At 52.1% G+C, this 14,022-nt stretch overlaps 1 protein-coding gene across 5 annotated transcripts in view; it reads right to left on the bottom strand.

The window, feature by feature from the left end:
- The window catches only part of LOC134521088 (exocyst complex component 1-like), a 32,093-nt gene extending 26,353 nt beyond the window's left edge, over positions 1 to 5,740 (bottom strand). The window contains exons 1-5 of one of the 5 annotated variants that reach the window (XM_063347185.1): positions 5,666 to 5,739; positions 4,957 to 5,137; positions 4,631 to 4,862; positions 2,636 to 2,843; positions 1,124 to 1,251 (exon numbers count right to left, since the gene is read on the bottom strand). In XM_063347185.1, the coding sequence (XP_063203255.1) occupies positions 1,124 to 1,251; positions 2,636 to 2,759 (252 nt within the window). In that variant the 5' untranslated portion in view covers positions 2,760 to 2,843; positions 4,631 to 4,862; positions 4,957 to 5,137; positions 5,666 to 5,739. Of the gene's footprint in view, positions 1 to 1,123; positions 1,253 to 2,635; positions 2,844 to 4,630; positions 4,863 to 4,956; positions 5,499 to 5,665 lie in introns of those variants that run through there. The other 4 variants (XM_063347188.1, XM_063347186.1, XM_063347189.1 and 1 more) reach the window with 4 other exon arrangements.
- Positions 5,741 to 14,022: the final 8,282 nt, after the last annotated feature.

The following is a 14,022-nucleotide window of genomic DNA, read 5'->3' on the forward strand; positions in this document are numbered from 1 at the left end:
GCCAGGCTCATCTGCTAGAGGAAAGCTCAGGCAGGATGAAAGCATGCGTTCCCCTTGTGCGTGGGAAAATGTAAGACAATGAGATATCAGTTCAGTTCTACCCATAGGATCAAGCTGCTCTGCAAAGCTGCAAACGTGATTTTTCCTTTCAGACACGCTGTGCAGATGTACTTTATTTGTCCTGGATGTAGAACTGGAAAGCTGTTCTTTTTCTCATTTATTTCTGTGCTTGTGAAAACCCAGGCACCTTGCCAAAGCCCCTGGAACATTCACATTAATAAAAAACTAATTATAACAACTTTAATGACGCTCTGCCAGCCCCAGCAGCAGAACGGGAATATCTTGTCCATGCTTTCTTTCCCAAAAACCTTAACATCACGCTAAAAGCACAGACTCACACTGACTCCGGCTCTCTATAGTCCTCCTTTCAGTAAATGCCTCTGTTTAATCTCTAAATACCCTACGCAAATGTCTGTCAAGAAGCTTTGTCAACGTGGATCGACAGATGGGCCTGACAGTGTGTTCTGCAAATGCTGGAGACCTGACAAGGGCAGTGCTTTGCCGTCCATCTCTCCGGCCTCTGAGGGATGCTGCAAAGAGCGTCAGGAGGTTCCTCTGCCTGAGGGATAAGGGGAGTTTGCCCACTGATCTTGATGGAAGCTGCGCCCATGCAGCGGTCACCCGCTCACTGCTCACCCTGGTCAGGTGTTTGGCCAGCCTGACGTTTCCTAACTTAGAGAGGGATGTCTCAGGAGGGAGGAAATCATTCCAGCTCAGCATCCTGGGCACAGGGAAATGAGAAGTCCAAAAGCACTGATGGAGGATGGAGGAACCATCAAGGGAGGGCCCTCAGTTCACCATACTGTAGGGAACAGCTCTGCGGGAAGGCGGAGGGCTTTTAAATTTTTTTAATGATGGTTGTTTCCTCAAAATTAGCATCATTCAGGCTGGTTCAGTCCTATGTTAGAAATCACTGCTCTTCCCACCATCTAAACACAAGGGCTGAGCTCCAGAAGACCCAAATCCCCTTATGGATCCTGGCCTGTGTCTCTCTAGATTCGTATTCATCTCTCTCCCCCATCACCAGTTCTGCCCTTTGCCACCGAAGGAAAATCAGTCCTACCTGATTGAGAGTCTTGCCGTCTACCAGCTTCAGCTCTGCTAAAGGCCACCTGTAGGCCACCTTGTACTGCTCCCCTCGCTCTACCTTGACCTTCACCAGAAACAGCTGCATCGGCCTAAAAGTGTCCACTGAGGGTGAGGGACAGGAAAAAAAAAACCAAACAAAAAAACCACAGTATTATTTTTAGCCCAGTACACAACAGTTCAGTGTGAGTGGTCAGGTACAGATGGACACACAGACACTGGTTTTGCATTGTGGCTGTATGGAGAGACACTACTCGGTTTCCACCGGTTTTTCTTTTCATTCAGTATTTAGGTATGGAAAGTGCGCTCTGGGGTCTAATCCAGTGTACTTTGAAGTCTATGGAAGGATTCCCAGTAATTTCAATGAGTTTTAAACCAGGCCATTGTGCTCTACACAAGACACAAGTAATATTTCAGCAAGACCCAAGTGTGATGGGAAAGGGGCACCCTCGTGCAATAGGATTTACGGTCGTTACGTGCCATATTGCTGGCCCTTCCCCCAACAGGGTCCAAAAGCACTGCATCGTCTGACCGATACCCACACTAATACATTCCACCAAAAATCACTTCCAGTGCCAATTAGCTTACAGGCACCTCTTGGTTCGTCTGGGAGGTGCCCACTGTACATCATTCATGCGATTATAATCCAGATCTCCCATATGAGCTAGATACCTCCAGAAAGCTGGCATGGAGGCTTCCAGGGGTAACTCATGTAATTTAGATGCTACTTTTAGGGTGGCTACAACATCCCTTGGAGACATTCTTCCTGGCCTCCCCTGACTGCAGAGCCAGTTGGAGCACATCTTTTAGGTCAAACACTATGGCTCAGGCTGTCAGAAATTCATCCTTCGGTAGGTGACTATGCTGTCTAGAAGCCCATTGGCAAGAAAGTCTCTTCCCAGTAAATTTGTCAAAAAAATCTATACTAACAATTTCTCAGGGGTGCTGGAGCAACTGGAAAAGCATAGACCAAAGGAGATGGAAAATTTCCCAAAGCATTTGCACCTTTGCATCCTAATCAGATAGTTGTGGGCTCCTGAAGTGTCTTGGTACGGTTAACACCTTCACCAAAACTATGGAGAGACACAACAAGGCTGTAACGCTGTGTTGTGTTAGAATGGGTTGTTGCTGACCTCTAATGACAGATTTGATGCAAATGGTAAAAAAAAAATAATATCTTAGATTGGTGGAGGGAGCAATCCTGCAGACCCCAGCTCCCTCTAACCAGCTAAAGATCATCCGACATTCGAGAGGGAACTTGTGCTTTTGTTGCCAGTTCTTGACATGCTACACTGACATGGCACGGCTCCTGTCTTTGGATTAAGATTTCTTTCATTTAATCTTAAAATACAGCATACCAATTCGTGGTCATATCTCTTCTCCCAGATCAGGAAAAGAGCCATCAGAGACCAAATTCTCTGACTGGACCTGCAAGAAACCTCACTGGGTTTGAAACTCAACCTGTCTCCCAGTCCCCCAGGGTTCTCACCCACAACACAGAGAATGGACATCTTCTTCTTCTTCCCCGTCTTCCAGACACGAACGGTTTCCAGCAGCCTCTTTTTCTGCGGGTTGAACACATCTTTTTCCAGCGAGCTCCAAAGAGAAGCCATGGTGATGCCCGAACAGGGCAGCAAGTGGGAGCTGCGTGTGCCTCCCGCTGACGCTCGTGGTCACCGCAGGCTGCACAGCACCTCCTGTGGAACACAAACAGGCTGTGGAGAAGCTGGGCATGGACCTGTTGGAGCGGGGCCGGAGGAGGCCTCGGAGCTGCTGGAGGGCTGGAGCCCCTCTGCTGTGGGGACAGGCTGAGAGAGCTGGGGGGGTTCAGCCTGGAGAAGAGAAGGCTCCGCGGAGACCTTCCAGCCCCTGCCAGTCCCTCAAGGGGCTCCAGGAAAGCTGGGGAGGGACTCTGGAGCAGGGAGGGGAGCCATGGGACGAGGGGGAAGGGGTTTACACTGGAAGAGGGGAGATTTATATTAGATATTGGGAAGAAATTCTTTACTGTGAGGGTGGTGAGCTGCTCCTCCTTCTTTATCAGCTGACCACTCTGGGATACCCCACTGTCTCCTCAGTCCCCTAAAATACTCGTTTTTTGGAGAAATAGCAGGTGAGGAGAAGCCTCAGGCCACCACTGCTTCCCCTTCTGTCCCCAGTTCCCCTCCCATGGATCCCCCTCTGCTCTCCTGTAGCCATGCAGACCAGGGCAGAGGCTCCCCAGGAAGGGCTGGATTGCCTTCCCGAGCCCCCTGCCTCGGTCCCTGGGCCTTGAACCCACGGCCAGCAGAGGGAAAGCACCCTGTGCAGAGCGTGAAAGTGCTCCCACGTTTCTAACCTTGATGTGCCTCATTAGCACATCAATATTAAGAGCCAACAGCTCCTAAACTCCCAAGGAGGTCCCTGCTCTCCTGCCCTTTTGAGCTTCCCTGGCTCCAAGCTAATCAGCTAATTAACCTGAAAGGAGAAGCGGGTAACGCAGGGGGAATGGGAAGCCCAAGCGTGGTCTCGGTTCCCGGGGCTGGGTCCCTCCTGGGGACACCAGGTCTGTGCTCCCCGGCTGCGTGCTCTTAGCGAGCGCGTCGGGGACGTGCGCGGGCGCCCACGCCGGGGCTCTGCAGCCAGCTGAACAAGTGCAAATTTGTTTGGTTTCACAGCCTAAGAGGAAACAAACCCCAGCTTCTTCTCCCCCTCGTTTTGCTTGCGTAGCTGAACGTGCTTCTCCACGGCCCGAGAACGGCTACGATGGGTATGACTAAAAGTCACCTAAGGAAATCGCAGCTTTAAACCATCGCAGCACCTCAGGACATTTTGCAAGGGTAACACAACCATTGCTTTACAGACCAGGGAAGTGCAGTAAGAAAGCCACCTAATCAAGAGGATCTCTCCTGGCTGCCTCCTTAACAGCAATGCTCAAAGCACCAGGGGTCTCGGGGCCGCAGGAGGGTCCCGCCTCCCAGTCCAGCCCGTGGAGAGCACGGGAGATGGAGACCGCAAGCCCTGGAGAGCTCAGGCAAGCCCGGCTCCGTGCTGCCCTGGAACCAGGCGGCTTGATTCAGCTTGAGGTATTGAAATACACTGATTCCGGTCAACCCCACGCAAGAAGGAAAAGGTTTGTTTAAATCGTCTTAGAAGAAATGTTTTTAGCAAGAACACATTGCTTGTTCGCAAACTGCTTTTTTTTTTTTTTATAATCATAGAATCGTCTAGGTGGGAAAGGACCTTTAAGATCATCGAATCCAACCATTAACCCAACACTGCCAAACCCACCACCACCCCGTGTCCCTCAGCACCACGTCTGCCTGGCTTTTAAATCCCTCCAGGGATGGCGACTCCACCACTGCCCTGGGCAGCCTGGGCCAACACTTGACAACCCTTTCAATGAAGACATTTTTCCTAATATCCATCCTAACCCTCCCCCCTCCCCAGCACAGGCCGTTTCCCTTGTGCTATCGCCTGTTCCTTGGGAGAAGGGACCCACCCCTACCTGGCTACAACCTCCTTTTTATAGTCCACAATATTAATGGAAGGTTCTCACACAACTTCCCGGTCAGAGCTAAGACTCGTGGAGATGCATTTCCATCGTAAGTCAAACCCAGCGCCGCCAGGGAGGAGCGGGCGGTTCCTGTCCTGTGTGTCACGTATGAACGCTCAGAACCCACCAGCGGTTCTTGCAGCCTTTGATCCAGGCGGTGAGGGACTGAGCAAAGCGGATGCCACTAAAAAGTTACATTCAACACAAATATTTTAGTCAGAATTAGGGATAAATAAAAATATAGACTGTAGGAAAATAATAATATTTAGATCACGCACTTTGAATGTTTTTCTAAGGGAAATTAATTGTGACTGAAATTTACGGGTTGCTCTGCAACGGACTGAAACAAGTGAAACCTTCAGCAGCTCCCTCCCCACGGTGATGGGGCTTTCAGCTCAGCCGCACGGTTAACGAGCTTGCGATCACATCCGCAGTTATTTAAGCATTTTTCCACCGTGGCTGTGACCAAAAAAAAAAATAAAAGAAAAAAAAAGAAATTTACTGCTAAAATGATTCTGTCAACATAGCATCTCTTTGAATGCAGCCCCTCGCCGGGTTATCTTGTTTCTCCATCCCTGCCAGGTTGTCGGTCTCTCCGCTGGCGTTCACCTGCCGAGGCAGGCAGGGTGGCAGGGTGGCAGCCCACAGCCCGAGCATCTGTACCCACTATTGCCTTCGAGCCCACTAATTCGTTTATAATAACACTTGAGCAACAGCTACAGGGAAACGATTGAAAGCCAAAGTAATAGAGGGCTCCCGGCTCCCTGATAAGTTAATGCAGAGAGCACAATACTTTCCACGAATGCAATGGAAAAGCTGTCTGTAGCGGAGCCGGTTAACCCCCCCCTTTTCTAGAGACGACCTGTAAGGCTTAAAGATCTCAGTGAAACCTTCCTGAATTTTTCCCAGAGGTGCCCATCGCCCGTCCAGGCCGCTGGCAGCAGGGAAGAGAGCGTTAGCGAAAGGAAGAGCGTTCAAAGACTTTACCAGCCACGTCTTGCTGAGGATCAATTGCGGGATTTCAGTCGCAAGAAGCCTTAAGAACAGGAAACGGTTTGCTGGTAAAATGAAAGCTTTAAGCGAAAAACAGGAAGCCCGAAGAACCTGAGCGAAGCCGCCGGCTTGAGGTCAGGGCAGGAAACCCCCGGTGCGAACGCGGCAGAGCCCAGGTGCGGCCGCCGCGAACACAGCCTGGAACGTGGGGGTGGAGAGGGGGGTTCGACTAAAAGCAAAGCAAGGTGAAATCGCCCTCCTCTTCCTCTCTGTTTCCTTAACGAGAGTCAAAGTGCTGAACGGGAGCAGCTGTGGTTTAACCTCTGTCTGCCTCCTCCTCCTCCTCCTCCTTTGACAAAGGGTCTCGGAAACCTCCAAGAGATTTTGGAGTCAGACAGGATGCTACTGGCCCTCATTAAGCAAGAGGTGTAATCATGATGCACAATTTAGCTTTAAGCATAAAGGAATCCTCAGTGCTGTTTCCTTGTAGCACCTTGGGATGCACTTTAGTGTTAACCAAAAGCCGGGTCCTGTTGAAGCCCAAGGACCACAGGCATTTGGGGACAGACATTGGTGTAAGTGCTGTCCCACAAGTAACTGAGGTCCGTGCTGGAGCCAAAAGCAATAATCCAGAGAGGAGCCAGGGTCAGGAGCTAGGAGTGAGGATTTGGAGGGTGGTGTGGAGAGCAGCCTCAAGGTCTAGCTGTGGGGCAACAGGGCAGCGGCTGTAATTGATGCCTTAAGGATCACTCTCATGGCCCAGGGGTGGAAGGATTGTTTCTTCCATCCATCCTTTGTGGTCCTCAGCTGGGGAGGAAGCCTGATACACTCTTTTGGTGGAAATATTTTAGGGGGAACGGGAGCTCTAAATTTGCCTAATCTCTAGAAGTTTCATGGCCATAACCCGAGGAGGGAACGCTCCGGTCCCAGCTCACGTGGGCTTCAGCCTTGGCTTCAGAAACTCTGCCAGCACAGAAATCTCAGTCTTGGATGTGTCTGGGGCTTGAACCATTGACACCTTTGAAGGGTAACGAAGGGAATCCGGCTTTCAGCTGGTGCCAGGCACTGCCTGGGAACCACAAGCCTGGAGCTGGATTGTGTGGGGTGACCTTAGCCCAGAAGAAGGCAGACAGACCCATCTCTGGTGCAGCCTGCACGTGGCCTTCATGTTTAGCTTCAGAATCGGGGTTTGCAGCCCTGAATGTGATCTGTTCCCATTGAGCAACGCTGATCACTCACTGAGAAGCTCTTTCCCAAACCTCTGCACCAGCTGACGTGTCTTGATGTCACTGACATGTACCCATGCCATCCTCTGCCTCAGCATGGATCTAAACTGGCAGAACAAGGGCTTATAAAGAAAGAATCACTGGGAAGTGGCAACGGTTTAATTGAACTATTCATTTACCAGGTAGAATCATAGATAGAATCACCTGTTCTACCATAGGTAGAATTTACAGGTAGAATCATAGAATGGTTTGGGTGGGAAGGGACCTTAAAGGCCACCCAGTGGCACCCCCTGCCCTGGGCAGGGACACCTCCCACCAGCCCAGGTTGCTCCAAGCCCCGTCCAACCTGGCCTTGAACCCCTCCAGGGATGGGGCAGCCACAGCTTCTCTGGGCAACCTGGGCCAGGGGCTCACCACCCTCACAGCAAAGAGTTTCTTCCCCAGATCTCATCTCATTCTCCCCTCTTTCAGTGGAAAACCCTTCCCCCTCGTCCCTTGGCTCCCCTCCCTGCTCCAGAGTCCCTCCCCAGCTTTCCTGGAGCCCCTTTAGGGACTGGCAGGGGCTGGAAGGTCTCCGCGGAGCCTTCTCTTCTCCAGGCTGAACCCCCCCAGCTCTCCCAGCCTGTCCCCACAGCAGAGGGGCTCCAGCCCTCCCAGCAGCTCCGGGGCCTCCTCTGGCCCCGCTCCAGCAGCTCCGTGTCCTTCAGCATACAGGGGACACTGCGAGTCGCAGCCTGCAGTGAGCTGTGGTCACTTCTCCTTCTCCAGCATGTTACAGCGGGGCCATGACCGAACACTGCTGAGGTGAGTGAGGTTGGGTAGACTCCGAGTTAATGCCCAGGTGTCGTGTCCGGGTGCCAAACATGGCCAAGCAGAGCTGGATCCACACTCCTGCTGTGTTCGGTGCCTTGGAAAAACGACCTATTCAATTTGCGAGCTTCAAGGACATTATGTGCCCTCTGGAGGGTGAATTAGATGGGGCAAGTGTTACGGAAGGGAGAAAAGCACGATGGCACCGCACAGCAGGACTGTATTAACACGGTATCATTTACTGCGAGATGGTAAAGATGCTCTGCCAGGGCTTCCATTCGTGATTTCATATTATTTTCATAAACCCAGTCTTCTTAACCTCTTCTTGCTCACGGAGGGGATTTTCTTCTCTTCCAGCCGTCTGCGCACACCTTCATTATCGTCCGTGGGAGCGCAAGGCGGGAAACGCCTCCCTTGCACAAACCGGGCTGAGGAGAATAACTCCTCTGCTGGGAGCAGAGAGGGGTTTTTAAGACCACCTTGAAAATTTTAGGTTTAAAAGAGGAAAGGAGGTGTTACTATGGGATTTCTGTCTCTACTCGGCGGGTCCCGGGAGCTGGCAGAAAGCGGCTCCGTAGCCCCGCAGTCTCAGGCACCAGCGCCCAGACAGGTCGTTCCCCGGGATTATTTCCCTGGAGTCTCGTGGCTGCTGTAGATGGTGAGGAATCAAAGTTGGGTTTTTTTGTTGTTTTTTTTTTTTTTAAGCAGACGGTGCACGTCGAGCCTTCTGAAGGCTGGGGAAGAAAAAAAACCAAACAAACCTTGAAAAAGGCAGCGGTTGCCGGCACCGCTTCCCTGCCCGCATCTGCAAACAGGATGAGGCAGCTGTAAGAGTGATGCAAACGACCAATTAGTCTCAATTGCTGCAAACTCGCAATCCTAATGAATCACTTTTAAAAATACAGCGGTGTTTGTTAACAGTTTTCATGCGAAGAGAAATTAGGAAATGGCACGTACAAACGAGCTAATTAAAAAAAAAAAGGGAAATACAAGTGTGGAAATACAGTGTGCCTTGCATTAATTTTTCCACCCAATTCCAAATGCAGTGATAACTTGATTGTTTCAACGTCCATGCTGAAGGAATCAAAACCATACACCACTTGGAGTGTCTGATTGCCGTTCCCTGACCGAGATTAGCAATCTGCAGTAGTTTGCTCTTCTCTTTCTTCCCAAAACAGGGAACAGAAAGCTGTTTTTGCCTCAGGGCGCAGCAGAGAATTTAAGCTATTTAATTTTCCGCTGCCGGGACTTGTAGTCATCATTTGTTGTCAAATTTTATTTTTGGTGCTTAAACAGCCTGCATTCCCAGAATACCCAACAGTTTCAATGTTTAATGGATGGCTTCTGCCATTGCCCCTAAAAAAGAGGTGGCAACCAGGACTTCTCAGGAAGGACTTGCTCTGGACCATCAGATGGCCAGATATGCATGGACTCTGCTGCTCCAAAAATTAACAAAGGTCCCAAATCTTCTCCTTGCTCCTACTTTGGATTCTTTTCAGCCTCCTTGCTCTGCACGTGAAGAAAACAACCCCCTTTGCCTTGCACTGGCAGCAGGGCGGGATGTATCCACTTGGCACACGGCTGCTGCCTCCTGTCAGGAGAGGCGGCTGGTGCCCAGTTACACCACAGAAGAATCGGGGATGGCTTAGGACGGGCAAATTGGAAGGGAATTGGAAGGAACCTTAAAGGCCACCCAGTGGCACCCCCTGCCCTGGGCAGGGACACCTCCCACCAGCCCAGGTTGCTCCAAGCCCCGTCCAACCTGGCCTTGAACCCCTCCAGGGATGGGGCAGCCACAGCTTCTCTGGGCAACCTGGGCCAGGGGCTCACCACCCTCACAGCAAAGAGTTTCTTCCCCAGTTCTCATCTCAATCTCCCCTCTTTCAGTGGAAAACCCTTCCCCCTCATCCCATGGCTCCCCTCCCTGCTCCAGAGTCCCTCCCCAGCTTTCCTGGAGCCCCTTTAGGGACTGGAAGGTCTCCGCGGAGCCTTCTCTTCTCCAGGCTGAACCCCCCCAGCTCTCTCAGCCTGTCCCCACAGCAGAGGGGCTCCAGCCCTCCCAGCAGCTCCGGGGCCTCCTCCGGCCCCGCTCCAACAGCTCCGTGTCCTTCTGCTGTTGGTGCCCCAGGGCTGGAGGCAGCGCTGCAGGGGGGTCTCCCAGAGCGGAGCAGAGGGGCAGAATCCCCCCCTCGCCCTGCTGCCCACGCTGCTGGGGATGAGCCCAGGCCGCGGGGGGTTTTTGGGCTGTGAGAGCACATTGCCGGCTCATGTGGAACTTCTCATCCACCAGCACCCCCAAGTCCTTCTCCTCAGGGCTGCTCTCAACCCATAAGCATTTCAAGCGATTCACATCCTTAATTTCCTCAGTAAGTCTTTCGCAGTTGTGGACGATCAGCAGTGCAGGGCTGCTCCTGTCTCCCATCAGCGCTCCAGCATGTCGTGAATGTGCCTCAGGCCATGTCTGGCTGAGGCTCTGCAAGGTGCCACGTGTCAAAGGTAAAGCACCAAACAAAGATACTCTCAAAGCCTCTGTCACAACACATACATGGGGCAGGAGGAGTTAAAATTGCAGAGGCAGCTGCAGAGCTGGACTTTCTTAGCTTTGCAGCACTCTGTAAACTCAGTGGCTGTCTTGCTTCTCTATGGATTTGGAAGTGGGAGGGAGAGGATGGGAGGAACAAATGAGCCAAAGGGTGCCCCGCAAGACCACGAAGCTTCAGCTTCCCTGGCTCCCCTCGCTGAGCCAGGAGGGACCTGCCCTGCTACGCAGGAGGGTGAACTTGGGATGTTAATATGCCCTGGACCTCCCAGGTGAATTTGGACAAGATTTTTCATTGCTTCCCTGTGCCATGAAGCCGTAACCTGCTGGGGATGGTGCGTGGATGTGTGTATGGTTTTTAGGTATATGGACGAGACCCAGCACAGGGAAATCTCCATGGCCTGAGCCGAGCTGTTGGTCACCTGCTGGCCTGCACTGCTGACCTGCCGGACTGCCGTGACTTCGGCGACCACATCGTACAGACACAGGCATGTGTCTACCCGTCGCCTTAGTAAGACGATGCTATTTAAACATAAAACAGTACGATTAATAAAACATAACGCCTTGTTTTCCCCCACAGTTTTCACCTCCTGTGCTCTCTTCTCACATTTTTGCTGGGCTGATGGTTTTTCTTACATGCCCTAGATAACTCATTGAGTTTCATCCTCAGTGCTCCTTCCACCCGCCTGCTCTTCTTTCATTTTTTATGAAGACTCTTTCTTGCTCTGCTAACATGTTCTTAATCTCACTGGTAAATCAAGGTGGCTGTTTGTCTTTAGTTCTCTATTTGCTTTCCTGAACACCAAGATAAATCTACGCACTGGGCCCGAGCTAGACCCACGAGAAAGCTGCTTTCTGCCCTCTTCCCTCCCCGTTCACCGTTGTGCACAGCTGGCAACAAGCTGCGTTTGGGATCTAAGGATGCTTCCTCTCCGTTTTCTGGGGTGAAACTGGTAAAACAAATAGAACGACTGAGAAATGACCTCTCTCAGGCTCTTCTGGGTGAAACCGGGCTGCAGAAAGCTCTGAGATAAACTGTTACTCCACGAACCCAGAACTGGGGTCAGTGCAAAGGCTCCCATTAACTTCATCCGACGGCCTCAGATTTACAAACCCTGTAACATTTCCGCAACTTTCTGCTGATCTCTCCGGCCACTGGGTCAGGACCCGGATTGTAAGGAGGCCCCCGCTCGCGGTGGCTTCCCCGCGGACGGCAGCACGCTGTGCGGTGGTAGCCTGCAGCCTGCTGGAAATGGGAAATCGGGTCATGAACCAGTTTCACACTCAGTCCAGCATCAGAAGAGGAGGAATGAGGCATGGCATGTCTCCCTCTTATTCTCTCTCTGCTCCCTGCGATGATGGGGTTGGACGCAGGTAGCAGTGCGCGAGTGGGATACGGGTGTTCAGACCCAGCTGCTCCGCAGGGACGACCCCGCAAACACGCCGCGCGCCTGGTGCAGCTTTGCCCTGCCATCTTTCCCACAGAGGAATTACATGTGGGGTTAAATTAGGAAAAAAAAAAACCCAAACCAAACACCAAACCAGCATTTTTAGCCGGGTTCAAAGCAGTTTCATATGTCTGGAAAGGATATAGCAGCATAACCACGATTCACGAAAGAAAGAAAATATTTTAGGAGAGGCCATTTGTTCTGTTCTATATCCCATAAAGTCTCCAGAAGTTATTTGTTGGTCGATGTGGCAGCAACACTCAGCACTGCGGCTTGGGAACAAAAGGCCACTCTGCGGACGAAGAGGCAAAGCATCAAAAGACACAAAGCAACATCTTTTTAGGCCACATATAATTGCCCCGGGGAACTCGCTGCCTCAGGATTCGAGTCAGACAAATGGCTCTGTGGTTTACGAAAAGCGATGTGAGGGTACCTGAAGACAACCCAGGAGGGCTGGAATCGGTGGCCGCGATCCAGGCACGGCAGCTGCTTCTCCGGGAGATCACATCAATGTACGCACTGGTCTAGCGCAGGAGAACGGAGTACTGTGGTGGCAGTAGCAGCACCCAGCATCTGCTGCCCATGGAGAAAATAAATCAGTCCCAGCGAGGCACTGGTTTGCGAGGGGGAGGAGTGGGGAGGTATTTTGCCCCATCTTCTTTAATGGGAAATTCCTGTAGGATGATTTTTGACTCCTCCAGGTCTCTCGCTTTGCAGCCAGAAAGGAAACACGCACAGGGATGGGGGGAAGCTACAGAATTTGGGACCTTCCATCCTGGAGGCAACGTGGCCAACCCCCTGCTTGGCCCGGAGGATTAGCCCGGGCCCCATTCCAGGTGCTCAGGGGGATCTTTCACCCCCAGAGCAGTCCCAGGGTGCTCTGAACTGGTCTCTGCCTCCATTTACCATCTCAGGAAGAGCAAAGGCACAGGAGGGCTGAGGGACTCGGCGGGGGCAGTGTGGGCAACTTATTACCTAAGTGTGGGCACCACTTACCTAAGAGGGGAGACTGAGATGAGATCTGGGGAAGAAACTCTTGGCTGTGAGGGGGGTGAGCCCCTGGCCCAGGTTGCCCAGAGAAGCTGTGGCTGCCCCATCCCTGGAGGGGTTCAAGGCCAGGTTGGACGGGGCTTGGAGCAACCTGGGCTGGTGGGAGGTGTCCCTGCCCAGGGCAGGGGGTGCCACTGGGTGGCCTTTAAGGTCCCTTCCAACCCAAAGCATTCTATGACCCCATGGGGTTTTTTTTTGCTCTGTGATCCACAGACCAGCCCATTTGGCATCTCCACCGCTGTCCCTCACCTCTCTGGATGAGGTCCTGATGTTGCAGGGACCTTCGCCTTCGTGCGTGAGCAGACTTTGGTGAGTTCTTGAGTGGACCCTCAAGTCACTAGTGGGTGAACATCCTCATTGTCCCTTGGCGAGAGTGTTTTTAGGGGATGCTTGTGGAGAGCCGGCCCCGGTGGAGATCCCACTAGAGGGTGCCCAACACTGCTGGGAAACACCAAAAAGCTCTGCCTGCTCCTGGGCCTCCAAACATCCCTGTTAACTCTTGGTGCCTTATTTCCCTGCAATCCCGTGCTGTCTTCCCTTTCCTCCTGATTTACCTCCAGCACAGTGAGCGCTGTATCCCTGCTATACATGGCAGCAGGACACATAAGCCCATCTGTAGTTTATGGACCCACTTTTTCGTTTTCCATTTTTTTTCCTTTCGAGTAAACACGAACAATAAACGGAGTGAGTCTGAGCAGGGAACGGAGATTACAGGGCAACCTTGTGCTCCACTCACTTTGCATCCAGCAAAACGAGAGGCAGCAGCACAGTGACAGTGAGAGGTTTCTTCCCCACCTCAGTGATGTGTAGCAGTACCAGGGAGGCATTTACCCATCCCTGGACCACCTTAGAAGACACATTCAATGCCTCCCATGACCTCCAAGACCTACATGGATGTTCTCAAGGGAACTGGGGGGACTCTGCCTTGTGTCTCTTTTCCTCCCAACCCACAGCACTTTTCTTCTCGTCCCTGAGGCAGCACCGGGCACTCGATGGCAGACGATGTCCTGACTGGGTGCCTGGGTGCATGGCCGGCCAGAGTCCAGGGTTGCACGCAGAGTGGGATGCCCACATCCGACTTGTGCAGTATCTCTTTGGAAGATTAACTGCGCAGCGGCACTAAATTTTCATCTACAGCAACAGAGAGTGAAGCATATATACCAGTCCTTTGACAGGAATGCCCTTTTAAAACCCTGTTCCAAGCAAGCTGGATTTAAAGCTGAACTTTCTATCCCTCCAGGCATCTTCTGCCTCGGGGATGCTTCCGTCAGCGGGCTT

Source organism: Chroicocephalus ridibundus, chromosome 9, assembly GCF_963924245.1.
Source record: "Chroicocephalus ridibundus chromosome 9, bChrRid1.1, whole genome shotgun sequence".
Classification (NCBI taxonomy): Eukaryota; Metazoa; Chordata; class Aves; order Charadriiformes; family Laridae; genus Chroicocephalus; species Chroicocephalus ridibundus.